This window comes from Punica granatum, chromosome 2 (genome assembly GCF_007655135.1).
Source record: "Punica granatum isolate Tunisia-2019 chromosome 2, ASM765513v2, whole genome shotgun sequence".
NCBI classification, from domain to species: domain Eukaryota; kingdom Viridiplantae; phylum Streptophyta; class Magnoliopsida; order Myrtales; family Lythraceae; genus Punica; species Punica granatum.
Window position 1 is genome coordinate 30,115,852 of NC_045128.1, and position 18,061 is coordinate 30,133,912.

An 18,061-nucleotide genomic window follows, 5' to 3' on the forward strand; every position below is an offset into this window, starting at 1 on the left:
TCAAAATAAATAAATAAAAACGCTGCTTAGCATTTGTTGAATGTATTTAATTTTGTAAGAAGGGTAGTCTGGTCATTTCACTTTATATCTTTCTCATTCCGCCACAGCTAGACTTAGGAATTGTGATCGAGGAGGGCGAAATTCAAAGGGACTTTATATCATAGAATCAAGGGGATGAAATACGATGATTTTATTGTAAAGATGATAAAGTCAACAAAATCTAATACAAATTTTGTGAATTTTCCCGAGTCCAAGGAGAGTCTCGCTTTCGCGGCTACCTTAAATCCATCCCTGCGCTCACCCTCACCCCATTCCTTGTATCCCATTCTGCTCACCAAGCAAAGCATTTTATAAATATTGTGCTCTTTCTTGAGAGGAAAAATAAGTCTCTTTCAATTCCCTTCGTTATCCCTTTTTTTTTCCCCATCAATTCCCTTGTGTATTCTGTTATTCGCCAATGAAGCTGCCGAACATATATGCCATTAAAGTTTATGGCATGAATCACGTTTAATCGGTATAAAACATAAGACTCATACCCGTGCTATTCGCTATATGACAATATTGTTTCTTGCTTATACACACTCTTTGATTATTTTCACAACTTTTAATTTGGAATATCTATCTTGTAATGAGCGTTTTAGAGAGAAGGAAAGTCACGTCAACTACTTTTCTTCATCCATATTAGTATAAATAATAATGATAATAATAATAATAATGTTAATGCAGATATAGATAAATATCAATTTAACGCCAAAAGGGAAAAATCAACTGCCTAGCCTTAATGTTATTGGACCAACAGCCACTCACATGTTGAGTCCCACACCCTCCCTAGAAGCTATATAAGAATGTAATCCTAATCGTTATTGGAACATATTGTAGAGAGAGAGAGAGATGGGATTATTTGGAGAGAAGGAAGAAACACTGGTGAAGGAGTCATGGGAGATACTGAAGCAAGACATCCCCCGACACAGCCTTCGTTTCTTCACCATGTAATATATATTGTTCATATCTCTCTTCGTTTCTTCTTCTTCTTCTTCTTTAATTGTTTTCATCACTAGGAAGATCTTATATTTCCACGTTAATTCATTGCTGCGATTGATACGTAATGTACAATATTTGAGATAGCGCCTGCGGCGAAGGGCATGTTCTCGTTCATGGAGGGCTCCGATGAGATCCCTGAAAACAATTTCAAGCTCAAGTCACACGCTGTCAAAGTCTTCAAGATGGTCCTCTTCTCCCTTCCTTATCTTCTTAATCAATTTTTTTTTTCTTTCGAAATTAAATCTTGCATTGATGGATTTGATTTTAGCTTTTCTGATAATATGATTATAATTCCAACCGTCGAGTGTAGACATGCGAATCGGCGATTCAGCTCCGGGAAAGCGGCGAGGTCGTGGTGGCGGCCACCACCCTCAAGGACCTGGGGTCCCTCCATCTCAAGAAAGGGGTCATTGAAGCCCATTTTGAGGTTTGTTAAATGTTAATTGGCATCTTCTCTTTATTCAACAACCAAACAACAAGAAAAGTGACAAAATAATTTGCCTAATGAATTAATTAATTCTCTTTAATTTCATGTTTAATTTTGGTTAATTAGGTGGTGAAGGAGGCACTGCTAAGGACGATAGAGGAAGGAGTTGGGAATAAGTGGGGTGAGGATATGGGGAGTGCATGGAGTGAAGCCTATGACCAATTGGTTGCTGCCATTAAAGCTGAGATGAATTCAGAGGCTGCTGCTGCTCAGCTCCCGTCATCAATCTCTGATGATGGCCCCTTTGATGGTGAGGAACAAAATCAATGAGCGAGTAATTAACGGAAAATAGAGTGGATGAGGAATGGAACTAAAGGGGAATAAAAATGAATGATATTATTGTTTGGTAATGCGGAATGAGATATAAGCGTTCTACATTGAATTACTACATCTAATGTATAATGTATGAAGTGTCCGTTTTAAGAAAATGAAAATAATGAACGAATGATTAATCTTTTTATTACAAATCGAATGTTGCTATGAAGAATTAATCAAATCCCATCCAGCTATTTCCTAGACTTATTATTATTAGGTAAATATTATGTAATACAAAAACTCTTCGTACCCTCGTCTCTCTCTCTATAATGCAGCTCTGTCTCATACCCGTTCAATGTCTCGGAATGAAGAGTGAAAGTTGAACCCCCGTAACCAGGTTATCTCGCCCGAGCTTGCAGGCCTAGACATCCCTCGAGGCTAGGGTCTCCTCAGTGAACATCATAAAAGGCTCTCGAGTCATCCAAGATGCTCGTGTGCCCTGCCTCCCTTCGAGCCTATGGATTGCCCATATGGCTCCAGGAGACCAGATTGGGCCAAGTGGTCGTATTTGGATTCTTCGGCGCCCGACCAATTTGAAAAGCTGGTCTTGCTGTCGAAAATATATAAGAGATTATGGGATGAGCACAACACTCTAATGAGTCTAATCTAAAAGGCTAACTTATTATACATCGTGATTTATTTATTTATTACCTGATAACGTGGGTTGATTTAATTTTGAGAGTCCATCGTGTGCAATTAAAGGGGATTTGTGTGCGTAGCTTATTAGACATTTACTCTACTCCGATACTATATGTGAGACATTGAAATAACTGCAAAAATATAATCTAATTAAATAACTGCGTGATTTATTTATATATTTATTACACAATAGTTGAGTTCTCGCAGACGCAGCCACAGCTGTGAACTTTTGAACAATTAGGAACTTTCAGAACTTGGTGAGGGCGTTATGGTTAATTTCCATTGGGAGATAGCTACGGAGCATTGGGAAATAGCTACGGAGCATGGAAACATACGTGTCAGCCTATTGTATTGCGAGCGCTTACATAATGTCATCCGAAATAATTTCTTCATAAAAATGTTAAATTCTCCTAATTAGTATGCTCTAAAGATTTTTTTAATTCAAAACTACACTCGTATTTATTGAACAATTTTTGAATATTATATAATTATAACTTATGTCGCTCTGAATGGGATTTTAAATTAAATTTTTTTAGATTGATTGCTAGGAAGGTATTACAACACTTTTTCCATATGTGCACTCACATAATCATATTGAGACAAAAGAGAGATTTTTGTGGCTCGTATTATTTTAATTTTTTTTTTCCGAAGTGGCCGTTTGTGCTTTTTGTTTTATTTGGGAAAAAGATAGATATTTCTTCAGTCCCCGAATTTTGCTTTCCCAAAAAAATAAAAGAACAACAAAAATTGTGATGCATAAAGACCACAAAGACACGGATAGTATCAAAAACAGATTAAACAAGATGGCAAAGACGGGGGCAAAAACTGTCTTGATAATATGAGTTGTCGGAGACATTTTGGAGAAGATTCCATCGGGAGGGGAAAATATCGGAATAGATCTTCATTTCGAGTTACATTGATTCAAGTAGTGCAACGCTCAATCTACTTAAATAAGATTTCAAATTCGAGTCTTGTGAATTGAAAAAATATGCTCAAATTTAATTAGTCGAAATTCATGAACTTTCGAATATTAAATTACATATCTAATTTTTTTTAAGTTGAATAGAAAAAAATATTAGATGAATGTTACTTATTTATTTTGAATTAGTAACAACCAATTAGAATACTTATAAATAAAAATTTATGAGCCTATTGTGAAGTTAATTTTTTTTACTTTCAGGCATTTTGATTGGACATTATATAGTTAAATGACTGAGTAATACAAGTGAAATATTTGCTCGTTCAATAGTCATCTCCTGACGTAGTCACGGGAGGTTCTTGGTCGGACAGAAGATTAATGACACGTGTAGTATGAATTTCTAACAGTTTATCCACATGCACATGTAGAAGAATCTTACAAAACAATTCAAACTCTTCTTTACAAGGGATCGTGGTGGCGAGCAGGGTGGTACCCCCAGCCATCATCCATCCCTCTTTCTTGATTTATTTATTTTTTATTTTTTAATATTTTTAGTTTCATTGAATTTAAATAACTTGATATTCGGAAGCCTATTAAGTATGACTAATCTATATTTGAGCGAGGTCGACCCACTAAGAGATAAATATCTCATAATTGTGAATTTTCTCCAATCACAATATTCGTACCGATGTCTTTCCTAAAAATAACAAGCACGGACTCACTTAAAACTAACCCACATTAAAAAAAAAAATTGATAACCAATTTAAGTAATCAATTTTTATTTGAGAATTTTTCGGGGTCAGTACCACTCTATTTTTGGTAGTCTCATCAGCCCCCCATTCTTCTTTTTTCTTTTCTGAAAAATTAATAATTTAAATTTTTCATTGAATTTAAGTATATAATATTTTTTTAGTGCGTACTACTTGATATTTGGAAGTCCAACAGGTCTGATTGGTCTAAGTTCGAGCGAGGTCAGTGCACTAAGGGACGAAACTCTCCCGATCACGAATTTTCTCCAATAAAGTCACATCTTAAGTTGACCCACTAAGGGATAAATCTCTCGCGATCGTAAATTTTCTCTAATCACAAAGTTCGCAGTTGAAGCCTTATCAAAGGACAACAAGCGCCGACTTCCCTAAAATCAACTCACATTGGTAAAAAGCATATTTTAATTAATCACTAATTTAAGTAGTCTCTTTTAATTTGTGACGTTGGAATTGACCTTATTTACGGTGAAACACAATGTTAGACTAAAATATTGAACTATGACTAATTCTTGCTTGGAAATTAATGAAAAATTAAAACATGACCATGGCAACACGATATTATCAAAATCGAATTTGCATCTTCATGAAAAGAAAATTAATTATTTTTTCATATATATGAAAAAATATATATACATCAATCATGCTTAACAAAGATTATTGGACATTTAGCTTAATAGTTTAGCACATATTTTTTATAACTAGGGATAAAAAGTACAATATTCCTCATAATATTATATAAATTAATTTAATTTTGTAATTTAATTTCAAATTTATTTATTAAAATTTTATGTTTAGAAATAATAAAAATAAGGGACCCGCAACAAAGTGAGGGCCCTTTCACTAGTATATATCAATTATAATATATAAAAGCTAAGTAGTGATATTATAGGAGCTCTATTAGTTAACCCTCAGCTCATGGTTGATCGTCATTTCAGCTACTCGGATAATTTAATTCTAAATCAATTATAATATATAAAAGTCAAAAAGTTCTCATGACACATCGCCTTTTAACAAACACTCAACTCGTGGTTATTTGCCTCTTGGCATTCTCGAAAAATTAAATTTCTAATAAAAGGATTCGTGTATCCGTCCATTTTCGTAAGAATATAATAAATGCATAAAAAGATTCATGTATCGATTTATTTAAATTAAATGAATTTTGCAAGATTTTGTATGTATTGATTCGATGGATTTTAGATATTAGTCTATATTATTTGTACTTAGGGATATAATTGAACATTTAAAAAAATTTAAGAATTCTCTCTATAATTTTAAAACTTTTTCTCGAAATATGAAATGTATTTCTGAATGCAATGCACTATATGTCCTATAAACATAGCACATGAAAATTCATTTTTTACTGTATTTTCTTTCTACTCTTATTTCTTCTTACACCTTAACTTGAGTTGTTTCTATCACGATCATTATGCTCTTCCGTATTTTAAGTTTAAGTTTAAATAATAACTATTTCTATTATATTTTTAATTCATATCGTGTGTATAATATACATTTGGAATAATATAAGTTTTTTATAACGTTTTATTGACAAGAATATTCTCAGACAAGTCAAATTACTTCTTGTCATGGTAACGTTTTCTTTTAATAATTTTACAGGATAAGTTTTCTTTTCATAATATAAATAAAACAAGCCTTGCACCCGTGTTACGCAAGGCATTTCATATATATATATATATATATATATATATATATATATATATGTTTTATTAGAATTTTTAAAAGATACAATTTTTTTACAATAAATTTTTAATATGTATAGAATTTTTAGGAATTATAACAAAATAAGTAAATTATTTATTTAATGAAATAAAGTAAAATATTAATTAATGGAATCTATATATTACATATAATAGCGAAACGAAAAAATTGTTCAATGAGATGTGCCATGTGTCATCTTAGAATTAATAAATTGATGCCATATGTCAAATCCTTAATTCTCTATTGCATGACTTCATTCACGAGGAAGATTAATTTCTAAATAGTTATAAAAATAATCCCTCATAAAATATTAAATAACCATTCCCATTAATACTTCTGTTAGATAAGCTTCACTGTATTTACAATGATTTTAATGATTTTTCCATTTGAAAATTATTTATAGTGGATTGACAATTACTTCATTGATAATTGTTGAAATTCTACAGATTCTTGGTCGCTTGATAATCATTATAATATATAAAAGTCGAGGTGCGCTAGATGGACTCTTCTGTTGAACCATAGTCGAGTACTCTTCGTCATGGCTTTGGTGGTGGTCGTATCTTTTTTTCTCACACTAAGTCGACTTAGGGATATATGCTCAAATTCTAAACTGCTGTTTGGGCCTGGATCCTTTTTTCTTTCGGATAGGGGTTCTACTATCTAAATGGGCCCCAAGCCCATCAAGGCCACCTAAATTTTTTTTTTTTATGTCAGTAGGCACCGGCGAACAGCCGGCCATTGATCGGGTCTAATTTGAATCCACGTCGTGGCCGCCTAGCCTACTTCGGGGCCGAGATCGATATGCAAAGGGAAATATCCTGTTCGTTTTCTTACAGAAAAGGGAATTATAGAAAAGCAAGTGTCCCCCTCAAGTTGTTGTCAACCGTTTGGATTCATCCATGTAGGACCTCCTTTCCTTCGGTTTCTGGCTCATGGACCATTGGGATGGCATAATTAATAATTCCAGCTAATTTATGTTTTCCTAATACATACATAAACACATACATACATACATACATACATACATACATATATATATATATATATATATTACCCTTATACGAAATAATTAATTTAATATAATATTATCACTGGTCAACACGAACATTAATCACATACATTACGAGTCCGACGGGATTAATCCTGATGAATCAAAAAAACGCCGGCATCGGTTCTTGTCAATTTGCTAGAGAAATTCCGTCCACTTAACTTCTCGATCGAGTTTGTTCAATGTCCGTTCTCACCGCCGATTTCTAAGTTCTCGAGTCCTCATATCTCTAACTGTTGTCTTTATTATGTGATCCGAGATTAATCAATTACCTTTAGTCTTCATTAAGTGATGATATTATTGTCAGTTAATAATGCATCGGCCGGTAAAATTGATTAAGGAATAATTCTCATCTAATGTCCAATGAGAGCTGAACACGTGGCAGGAACGGCGAGTCGCAACTTGCAACTCTGTGCTCTCTCTCTCTCCGCCCTTATCCGACAGCAGAAACGCCAGACTGTGTTTAAGATTTCGGGGAGTTTAATAAATTGTTTTTCTCCCATTAAAATCTTCCTAATCGAATTTTCTGCCTTTTTTATTTTCCTAAATTATTGTTTTATTTTTTTAGGAGGGGTCCAAACCTTTCAGGTATTCTCCAACTAACCCACATTGCAAAAAGATTTGTCTGCTTTTGCCCTTATGTATTAGTGTAGCAGCTGACAAGTGTAGTGGCTGACCTAATCTTTCCCTTTTCTGCTCTCTTAATCATTATATCATGACAACGATCAACTGATGAGAAGAAGAAATCTATCATTAATAGAAGAAAAAAAAGGAGAGGAAGATAAAACAAGATATCTAAAGATGATTGAAGATATTTGTTCTAATTCAATTTTATTTTATTTCAATTGGAAGAAGTGAATTTTTCCAACAACACCGAGGTGCATAAATATTAAAGCATTAATAGAGATGCTTCATCATGTACTTATCAACAACATAACTCATGCATTATCATTTGTGTGTTTTGTTGATCTGCATCTGTAGAGTGTCAAATGTGACTGGAAATGGTATGACTAAGATATTAGTAAAAAATCATTAAGATGGTAGATTAATGGTAATAGCTAATAACTCTCCAATCTCCTAGTTGGCAGCAGTAGAGTAACGATTATGAGAAAAATATACCAATGAAAGTAAAGCATTACTGAATGGATGGATATTGATAATTTTAGTGATTTTAATAAGGTTACGGTGACGATAATGGAATAATGGATCGGTAACTACAACTCAAGGTGGAAACCGTGCATCGAATGGAGGTCTTTATTGTTTACATCAAAAGGCCAAAGGTACTTGTTATACATTATCGCTCCGTCACTCAGTTTGACATACTTATAAAAGATATGAGTGCTGAAACAAAAAAAATGAAAAGATAGGGGACAAAATCATAAGTATTGCATAATGGGAGGATTGACAATGAAGAACATACAAAACTTCAGCCAATCCACTGACGAGAAGGAGAAGTACAGACCTTTGGCATCAAATAACAGCTAACAGGCTCTCTCTCTCTCTCTCTCTCTCTCTCTCTCTCTCTCTCTCTCTCTCTCCTTCTTCCTCGTCGGTCTCCTCTGCTTCTCTCTCTGTCTGTGACTGTGAGAGTCTGCATTTGCCGTGACAGTGAAGAAGACGAACGAAGAAGGAAGCTCCCATGAATTTGGCATAGAAAACTTCGGGCGGAAGATGTTCAGGCTACACAAGCAGAAGTCCGACAAATCAGGGGAGAGATTCGATTTCAAGCTCTCCAACCTTCAGGCCCTTCAGGTCTCCCTCTTTCTCTCTCTGTTTATGTGATTCTGTTCGGCTTTTCACGGACATTCTCATTTCGTCAAATCTGCTGCTGCTGCTGCTGTTCCATTGACTGCCATTGACTTCGGCTGTTCCTGACATCGACCACGTCAATTGTCGTCAGTTTCCTGTTTCATCAGAAGTTTGACATTAAATTCAAATGAAGTCTTATACAATTTGGCTGAGGATATCCTGTCTAGATTAGCTCGATTTAGAGCGATCAATACTGGAAGGGACATAAATGCTCGTTTTCCTAGTAATTCATGAGATAGAGTTGACGGCTTATGAAATTCAAGTCCGTTCAATTTTTTGTTCATAATGGAATAATAAGTGAATTTATGTTCATGTACTCGTTTGTTTGTGATTATTGCCGCTGAGATGCGCTGATCCTGTGATCATCAGCATTTCTGTTGATCACATTTCGTGAATTTCGTTGCATTCTTTTCATCCGAGTCGAGAAATTGTATATATGTATATATATATATTTTTTTTGGGGGAGGAGTGTTTGTAATCTTTCCCAGTTTCATTTAGGTGCCAAAAGGATGGGACAAACTTTCTGTAGCGGTTGTCTCTGCAGAAACAGGGAAGGCTGTCGGTAAATCGGCAAAGGCACTTGTGTGCAATGGAAACTGTCAGTGGACGGAGAGCTTCTCCGAGTCGGTTTGGGTACCGACCTACGATGCTTCAAATGACACTGAAGGGTGTCTCCTTAAGATTGTTGTGTTCATGGTATGTTGCCTCTCTTTCCATCGAATATTTGATTTTATCAAGGCCTGTTTATACATACTGCTGCTCAACCTGATGGTTAACTTTCGGTTTTTGAAGGGGTCCTCGAGATCTGGTATGCTAGGAGAGGCTAATATTAATTTGACAAATTTCACGAGTTCCAGAACTTCTGTACCTGTTTCTTTGCCGTTAAAGAAATGCAGCCACGGGACCGTTATACAAGTCAGTGTCTTTTACTCTTGACATTCTCATGGTCTTTGTATTGCAAGTGCTGAATAACCCCATCACTGATAATAGGACATGCTCTTCTTTATGAATATAGATGAAAGTTCAATGCCTAAATCCGAAGACGAAGATCAGGTAGACTGTTTTTTCCCCTTGCTTTCAATAACATTGTCGTTCAAGGTCCTTATTTGCTTGCATTAAAAATGCATCTACATGGCTTATTGCTTCAATCTTTTCATGCTTTTTTACATTGACTTCCTTTTGGTGTTTCTCAAGAAAATAAAATAGAAAGCAAAACAGTTTTCTACAGTTAAATGGGCTGCCACTTCCCCTTTTGGGATTTGAAATAATAAATAAGTACACATACAGGAATGAGCCAGGAAAGGACATGACCTCATCACCAGAGGAGACAAATATTGACTACGATGACATCGAGAACAAGTCCGATGTGTCTGATAATTTGTCGCACATGAGTTCAGGATCTGCATCGAGCAATCACATGGATGCCCAATTTCATTCTGGAGAAATCATTAGTCGGGTATGTATATTGTGTCCTGCCAAGCATATTCCATAAGATTTTACGATTGATATAGTTGTGGAAAACTTGAGGCGGAAATTCCTAGTTTTTCCAGTTCTCTTCCCAAAACATTGAAGAAAGGTCAAAGGGTACCGAATCACACTTTACCATACATATCAGACTATAAAATGTTTCATGAACTGCAACCTCATTTTGCAGCTTTCAGTGTAAGTATAAAATGTGGAGTCATAAGCTTTCCTCACTTTCCCATCCTCTCGCGTTGCCACAGGAGACAAGCTTTTCAGCATCAGGTTCACACTACGGCTACGACCCCGGGGAAGGCTCCTTTGCGAGGGAAAGTTTTTCCCCTCATAGATATCTAAACGGGGCAACTAGCAGTCATATTGGAAGGCAAGATTCGGCCTCTTTCAATGCCAGTTTAGGGTACGACTCTCCTCCGTCGAGATCGAAGAACTCCTTCAATTCCAAGACCTCGCGATCGAGAAACTCTCTCCAGAATGAGGACTTGCAACGAAGTTCAAGGACCTTCACGGGATCGCCTCTTCGTGGTTCGGGTTCCTCTAAGGAACTAATAGAAGCTGTAGAAGTCACAGTGGAGGAGGTACGAGCCGAGGCCCGAATGTGGGAGAAGAATGCGAGGAAGGTTATGGTGGACCTTGAAAATTTGCAGAAGAAGTTGTCTGACGAGTTGGATCAGAAGGAGGCTCTCAAGTTGGAGCTCTCTGCATCAAAGACAGAGTGTGATGGGCTAAGGTTGGAAATCGGAGAATTGAAAGCGTCCTTGGAGGAATTGAATTTGAAGCAAAATGCGAAGGACAACATAGGTAATCTTCAAAAGGAGTTGGAAAAGGAGATAAAGTTTCTGAAGGAGTCACACACCAATTTGTCCATACAGCTAGAGAAGACTCAGGAGTCGAACATCGAGCTCGTCTCCATTCTTCAGGAGATGGAAGAAACCATAGAGAAGCAGAAAAAAGAGATAACTGATCTCTTAGCGGTGAAACCAGAGGATGAGCAGCCATGTGAAGAGAGTCGTGATGGTGGAATGAAACAGAGTGAACCGGCGGATAGTATGGAGAAGCATACTGATGAAGAAAATACTGGGGAGAGACATCTTTTACTAGAAATCGAGTCTCTTAAACTGAAGGTGCAGGAGCTTGAGAAAGACTGCAACGAGCTGACTGATGAGAATCTCCAGCTGTTATTCAAGCTCAAAGAGTTGCAAAACCTTCGGGTATGGGATGCATGTTCTACTGCTTCAGTGAAGGACAGCCTAGAAGATGAGCTATCCGGGTCTGAGAAAATGGAATTAGAGTCGAAAGTGCGTGATCTCAAAGAGGAACTTTCCTCCAAAAATGGAGAATGTTCTATTCTTGGAGAAAAGTGCGCTGAGTTGGAGGTTCAGCTGCAGACTTTCAGAGACAAGGTTTCTCAGCTGGATGCTGAAGTTCGTGAATCTCGCGCCAATGCAGATGAATGGGAAATTCGGTTTGCCAAACTGGAACAGCAGTTGGAAGAATATAAGAATCAGAGGGAAATTCCCACAGTTGATGATGCTAAGTGTAGCTCTGGTTCAGAGGATTTAGAGATGATGAAAGGGACATATTTTGTCACTCAGAGTGACCAACATGAGGTCATATTGAACAGGCTTGTCTATATGAGAAGACTCGTTGAGAGAGAAGATTGCCAAACAGAAGTTGTGGGAGGAGCAATGGGGGAGAACACGATCTTGAATCTTGACCAGCAACTCGGGATTCTCCACATGAGTTTGGAATCTAAACTGGGAGATCTTAACAGAGAATTGCTGGACAAAGTTTCAGAGATAGACAAGATTAAGGCTGAAAATTTGTTGAGTCGAGAAGAGACCGAGGGCCTGAGACATCGGGAAAGAGAGTTGGAGACACAGGTTGGTGAATTCGAAGAGGAGAAATACCGATTAATATTAGCCAATGAGGTCCTCGAAAGAAAGTCATCAGAGCTGGAAGTTGACTGGAACGCCCTCGAAGCCCATTTGTCTGAACTAGAAAGGGAAAATGTCAGCCTCTCTGAACGGATTTGCGCACTTGAAGCTCAGCTGAGATATTTGACTGATGAAAAGGAAACGAGCCGATTGGCAATGCAGAGGTCAGAATCTTGTTGCTTCAAGCTTCAGGAAGATGTTCAGAAATTGGAATCAGAAATGGAGGCACAGAAGGCTGACCTGAGAGGAAAGTTGAGTGAAATGCAGAAGCAGTTGTTGGAAACTAAGGAAGAGTGTGGCTATCTGAGGATCGCCAATCGTAAGTTAGAAGCTACTGCTGAAAGTGTCATTGAAGAATGCAGTTTGCTTCAGAAATCGAATACAGAGTTGAGAGCAGAGACTTTGGAGCTAAACAGGAATTATACAGTCTTGCAAGCTGAACTTGGTGAGTCAGCAAGGGCTTTTGATCAGCTGTTGGCAGAAATCGACATTTTACGAGAGAAATATGACTCTGTGTTAGAAGAAACGGCCCTCAAAGAGAGAGCGATTAATGCTGAACTAGATGCGCTTCTTCTTGAGAATAATGGAATCAATCCAAGTAAGAGAGAAGTTGCCTTTTCAATATCGGGAAGCGAGTTTGAAAACAGAGTCTTTATGGAATCTGAAGCAAAAGTTCTCCAGCTTATGGGCGAGCTTTCGGCATCAAAACAAAACCTAGATTTTCTGATGGCTGACCGAGAAAAGCTGCTGCGCCTGCTCGAAGATTTCAAGTCGAATGAGGCCAAAATCAAGACTGACGTTAGGAGACTCGAGTTGAAGCTTAAACGGTTTGAATACGAGAGAAAACACCTTGTCGAAGAAATATCAACCCTTAGAGATAAGTTGCAGAAAGCTGAGCTCCTTCAGATTGACGCCTTGAATCTTAGGAGAACACTCGATGAGGCCAACTTCGAGAATGAGCGTCTGGAAGCTTCTTTCCAGGTGCTGCTCGGAGATTATGAGGAAACGAGGTTGGAGAGAGACTCGTTCACCGAGAAGATCTCTAGCATGGAGAGCACTGTACGAGAATTAGAAGTGTGCAAAAATAGGAAAGTCATGCTAGAGGAGAGGGTTTTAAGATTGGAGGGCGATCTAACTGCTCGAGAAGCATTATATGCTGAAGATGCCGAGCTTAAAAATGAGCTTGCTCGTGTCAGGAGAACAAATAATCAGTTGCAGAAGAGAGTTCAAGAATACGAGAGAAGGGCTCAAGCTCTCAAGGAGGAGCTGAAGCAAGCGAATGGAACAGTACGCTGTTCTGTTTCAGAAGAATCTGAGCACACAACGGTCAGCGTTATGTCCTTTGAACTTGTAATTGGCTAACATATATATCTGTAGGAGTAAGTTGCTGAAGACATAATATTTTAATCGCAGCTTCAGAAGGAAGAAATACGCGAAGAAGAGAGCCATACGGATTTACGACAAAGAGAGGTACACGAAGTTGTTATCAACTTAACTGGCTTAAAATTTCAGCTCATTGTATATAAGTTCTTTTTTCTTTTTTCCCTTATTTAGGCTTCAAATGGACCAAAAGAAGATCCTCTGCTTAAGATTCAGTTACTCAAAAACGAACTAGTGGAGGCTCTGGAAGCAAATAGCATGTACAAAGAGCAACTTAAAGGGTGGGTAAAATTTTGGCTTTATGATAGAAATTTGAGTTTTTTCGGTTTATTCGATTTATCCTGCTTGTAAAAGAATGGTACTTCTTCGAGCATAGAATCCAACCCGAAAGACCAAACTGGATTAAGCTTTTGCTGATTCCTACTGAAACTGCTCCCCTTTTCAGCCTACTGTCCAATGGAGAAACTATCAGCTTGGCCCCTACCGAAAGGCCAACAGTTGAAGAAAGCGAAGCTCTCGAATCGGGGACCACAAACAAGGTATTGAGTCTCGAGAACGAGCTGAGAGAATTACGGGAGAGCTACCTCCACATGAGTCTCAAGTATGCTCAGGGGGAAGCTGAGAGGGAGGAGCTGATAATGAGGATGAAGGCAATGTAAAGAAATAACGCAGAACTTTGTTTTCTCTTATACGGTGAAATTCTTTCCGTTTTCCCTTTCCCTTTACTCAGTTCATTTTGACAAAAGAATTTATCCTTACCAGTGTATGTAATCACAGCAATATGATGTAATTTCTGCTTCAGAAATGCAAATTCAATCCAAATTTCACATTTTTTCCAACATTTTCTCAAGAAGTGGGCATACTAATTATTGTCTGAATACTTCAACAGGTGCATTTTTTTTTTTCCGTCAAGGAATATCAGACAGAACTCAAGGCTGTGCCGAGAACATTGTGAAAGATAGAACTAACTAATAACACAAATGGAACAATGGACGTAATACAACTTTCTGAGGGACAAATCCATCTTCATTAAACGACAGTTATTTGCTTTTCTTGAACCAAATAAACAAATTTCCATCATTCGTTGCGAAAAGAACATCTCCTAACACATACATACATTCAAGAACAAAAGAGCTGGTGCCGTGAGAAACTAATTTTCACTTGATTTCTGATTTGGCCCCAAACAGAACGATACTTGGAGCCTACTAACTTCCAAAGCTGGTACCAAATTTTAACATTTGATTGGCTCGTACGCAAAATATTGAGTGAAAATTGCAGTTGTGCGGTCAAATTTTACCGGTTCCCAAAGCCTGCCTCGATGTATCACCTGAAGCCCATGCTTGATAATCTTTCACGAGCTGCTCAGAGAAAATAATTTAAAGGTGGTAAGAACAATAGCATAACAATGAAATATACATAAAAATATCACAGATAAGCAGGGATAGCTCATTAACATGACTCTCCTATGTCCAATATGTCGAGAAAAAGGGATTCTTATACAGATACTATTGTTTCACTTTGTGGTTACATGTTCGGTATAAATATAAAACCTGTTTCTTGACCTTTATCAATGAAATATTCCAGTGGAAGTTAAGAACCAATTCAAGATTTCAAGAATTCTCAAACCTAGCGAGTTTCGTGGAGTACCTGTGCCATGAAGCGTGGAAGCATGAGCCTTAGTATTTGATCAAGGACCTGAGCACCACTCGATTCAATTGCTTGTACTGGGATTGCTCGAAATGCAAAGGGGACATCAATGCTGACCTGCTTTCAGAATAACTATGCGAAACTCAATGGATCTAGAGAAATAAGTACATGTTCAACAAACTTTTTTCTTTTTCCTTCCCTGTTTTTTTCTCTAAATAAAATATTACTGTGAGCACCTCGATGGATGTCTCAGAAGTGAGCCGTTGGACTGATGAGTTGTTCCGGGTGGTGTCATATGATATATTGTTCACCATGGAAGCTGCATTTCCCATATGAAATCATTGTCAAAGCATTCCTGAAAAGCGCATTTATGCCTAAATTTAGAGAAGAAAAAAAAAAGCAACTTGGGTCATCCTCTGATTCATGAAGAAGATTATTAGACAGAAAAAACTGATGGAGCAAACCAGAAATAATCAAATAATACAAAAGCATAATTACACTTGTAAGTAGGTCATCCAATTTACACTGCTAAAATAGAAATTTGAATCCTTTCTTGTTAACTGTAGTAGACTGAATTGATTGTGATCCGTGATAAGTTTAAATTAAAAAACATTCAATAAGTAGAGAACAAATGGAATTGGAATATGATAGGGAGGAAATGTCGATGCCTTCTAGCAAAGAATCTCCACAGATTAAATTGAAATCTGTTGAAAGTGCTACTTAGAGGATACTCAGTTTGCAGAAAACGAGAAAACAGAGGATTACCAATTTATGCATCCATAGAAGGTAGTAATATTTCAGTTGGTACTTTGAAATGAAAACCGCGACACAACACAAAAATGCCCGACTTCATTTCCAATTTCTGCTATAAAAGATAGCGTAAAGAATATCAGATGATGATAAGAAAGACTATCTTACCATCAAATTTATCGTTCTGCGCAGCAACAATTGGTGAACCCTCGAGCTGCCATTGGACAAAACATAAGTATCAGGACTCGAGCAAGTGAACAAATCAGTAAAACATGAGCTCTTCGGTTTAACCTACACTGAACCGAGAAATACTCAACTAATGCCCGAGCCAAGAACAAGTAGATTGATCCAAATAACCAAATCTTCAGCATATTCAGTGACCACCAAACTACATTCATTTTTTCTCTTGGGCACCGAATTAAAAGGGGACATTTGGGAAAGTACGAAAAGAAGAGTCGCAGAAATTCGAACCTTGCAAGACAAGAGCTTAATGCAACATCCACTGGGCTGCTCTTCCACTCTAACGAGCAGAACGGGGCAAACCTCGAAAGCGAAGAACTTGAACCGATAAACATAGCACCTGAAAGTGTTTTCGTCCACCCTCTCGATCCTCTCCCCGTCCAAAACCGAATACTGGCTCGCCGGCAAGCTCATGTACTCGCCTGCAATAACCCGACTCAAGCGACCTCAATCCCCATACCAAATCAGGCGCAAAAATTCCCGACAACCCCAAATGCAGACATCACACAGTTTGAGCTTCAACCAAATCTACACCAAACGCAAAAGGTCTCGAGTGCAAGAGAGAGAAGGTTACTCAGAGGGCGTCCGAGCTGCTTCACGGAGACTGACTCTCTGCGGCGGGCAAGGAACCGGGCCTTAGTGCTGCTGGGGCTCGCCGAGACACGAACGGAGGGTTTCTGCGGCGACTCATCGGGGGAGGAAGAGAGGCCCGGGACAGAGTACCGGAAGGAGAGCGGCCTCCGGGCGCTGGTGCAGGGGTAAGAGAAGGAGCTGAACCTGATGGAGGAGGAAGAAGAAGCCGGCGAAGCAGAGCTCGCCGCTGCCATTGGAGCGCTGGCCATGAAGCTGCTCTGAGAGCTGATTCAACGCTAGTAATCGTGAGGGCTACAGGGCAGCCATGGAAGCAGTGGGCGTCAGGCTGAATTTTGAGGCCACGAGTTCTATCTTCCCCGGTTTCAGTTCCGTACCTGCGCCGAGGATTTGGCTTCGGTTGTCGTTTTCCGTTTGCCAAACCCAACGACAACGCACGTGCGAGTCACGTGATCGCACGTGTGTATGAATCTATTCCGCGGATCGCACGTGAGGGAGGCCGGAGGCAGGCCAATGAATATTCATTGTCGATCAACAGTCGGATTTGTCATAAGATAACTTCGCGCCGTGGATTCCTACTAGTCCAGATGATGGCTGAGAGTTGCGTATCAGTCCACGTCGACTAGTCTTGGTCGAGCCGTCCGAGGAGGGAGTCGATCGGGGCTAGCTGGCTGAATCGGTTGGGTCATATAGACCCTATGATATCGATCGGGTGGGATAGCATATGTGCATTCATTAGGAAACAATTATATGCACGCAAAATCTGTAAATCATTCTCGTGTTTTGTTTAATTTGAATTGTATTTTGCCTGTTATGAAAATGAAAAAGTATATATATAACAAAAGAGTAGTTTTATATTACTTTAGAAATTATTAATTGCCATGGGCCTTAGCTATCAATTAATTAATTTAGAAGTTAACATCAAAGTAAAGTGAAGTATTTTTTTTTTTTTCATAAGAGAAACTCATAGTCTAATATTATGAAATAAAAATCATAATAATTAATAAATAAGTACAAGTGGTCGCACTAAATATCAAATCTAAAATCTTTTAGTCATTAGACAATGACGATCACTTCACTGCACCATCTTTTCAGTAACTGAAGTATTTACGACAGTAATAGATTGCTTATAAGCCGATTGTTGTTACTAAAACGACACCTTTTATACGGCTAAACCAAGTTGTGTGAACTAACAGCGCGCACACGATATACACCGTTGGGCATGCCGTTATTGCAGAAAGTTATACGTCCTCAGGACGGACCTTCACTAATGCCAATTTTAATTGCTTTTGGAAA

At 38.1% G+C, this 18,061-nt stretch overlaps 3 protein-coding genes across 3 annotated transcripts; 2 read left to right on the forward strand and 1 right to left on the reverse strand.

Annotated features, from left to right (window-relative positions):
- Positions 1–837: 837 nt before the first annotated feature.
- On the forward strand, positions 838–1,995 carry LOC116197184 (non-symbiotic hemoglobin 2). The gene is made up of 4 exons (XM_031527237.1): positions 838–989; positions 1,112–1,226; positions 1,352–1,468; positions 1,595–1,995. Exons 1-4 carry the CDS (start codon positions 892–894, stop codon positions 1,796–1,798), a joined length of 534 nt encoding a protein of 177 aa, XP_031383097.1. The 5' UTR covers positions 838–891; the 3' UTR covers positions 1,799–1,995.
- Positions 1,996–8,405: 6,410 nt separating this feature from the next.
- LOC116196011 (paramyosin-like) lies at positions 8,406–14,376 on the forward strand. Its single transcript, XM_031525511.1, has 9 exons — positions 8,406–8,684; positions 9,240–9,437; positions 9,534–9,656; positions 9,757–9,794; positions 10,029–10,197; positions 10,466–13,483; positions 13,571–13,627; positions 13,712–13,818; positions 13,983–14,376. The coding sequence occupies exons 1-9, from the start codon at positions 8,604–8,606 to the stop codon at positions 14,194–14,196; spliced, it is 4,005 nt and encodes a 1,334-aa protein (XP_031381371.1). The 5' UTR covers positions 8,406–8,603; the 3' UTR covers positions 14,197–14,376.
- A 156-nt stretch (positions 14,377–14,532) lies between these two features.
- Positions 14,533–17,148, reverse strand: LOC116196012 (uncharacterized protein SYNPCC7002_A1590). The gene is made up of 6 exons (XM_031525512.1): positions 16,749–17,148; positions 16,406–16,596; positions 16,103–16,148; positions 15,421–15,503; positions 15,185–15,301; positions 14,533–14,895 (listed from the first exon to the last, which is right to left on the reverse strand). Exons 1-6 carry the CDS (start codon positions 17,014–17,016, stop codon positions 14,824–14,826), a joined length of 777 nt encoding a protein of 258 aa, XP_031381372.1. The 5' UTR covers positions 17,017–17,148; the 3' UTR covers positions 14,533–14,823.
- Between the last annotated feature and the right edge of the window lie 913 nt (positions 17,149–18,061).

What these genes read in the sequence shown, in the direction of transcription:
- LOC116197184 (XM_031527237.1), top strand. Translation starts at nt 892, where the DNA reads ATGGGATTATTTGGAGAGAAGGAAGAAACACTGGTGAAGGAGTCATGG. An exon ending in AGCCTTCGTTTCTTCACCAT is followed by an intron (nt 990 to 1,111) that starts GTAATATATATT and finishes TACGTAATGTAC; the next exon opens with AATATTTGAGATAGCGCCTG. An exon ending in CTGTCAAAGTCTTCAAGATG is followed by an intron (nt 1,227 to 1,351) that starts GTCCTCTTCTCC and finishes CGTCGAGTGTAG; the next exon opens with ACATGCGAATCGGCGATTCA.
- LOC116196011 (XM_031525511.1), top strand. Translation starts at nt 8,604, where the DNA reads ATGTTCAGGCTACACAAGCAGAAGTCCGACAAATCAGGGGAGAGATTC. An exon ending in CCAACCTTCAGGCCCTTCAG is followed by an intron (nt 8,685 to 9,239) that starts GTCTCCCTCTTT and finishes AGTTTCATTTAG; the next exon opens with GTGCCAAAAGGATGGGACAA. An exon ending in CGGATTTACGACAAAGAGAG is followed by an intron (nt 13,628 to 13,711) that starts GTACACGAAGTT and finishes TCCCTTATTTAG; the next exon opens with GCTTCAAATGGACCAAAAGA.
- LOC116196012 (XM_031525512.1), bottom strand. Translation starts at nt 17,016, where the DNA reads ATGGCCAGCGCTCCAATGGCAGCGGCGAGCTCTGCTTCGCCGGCTTCT. An exon ending in GCAGAACGATAAATTTGATG is followed by an intron (nt 15,504 to 16,102) that starts GTAAGATAGTCT and finishes TGGGAAATGCAG; the next exon opens with CTTCCATGGTGAACAATATA. An exon ending in CTTCTGAGACATCCATCGAG is followed by an intron (nt 15,302 to 15,420) that starts GTGCTCACAGTA and finishes TTCTGAAAGCAG; the next exon opens with GTCAGCATTGATGTCCCCTT.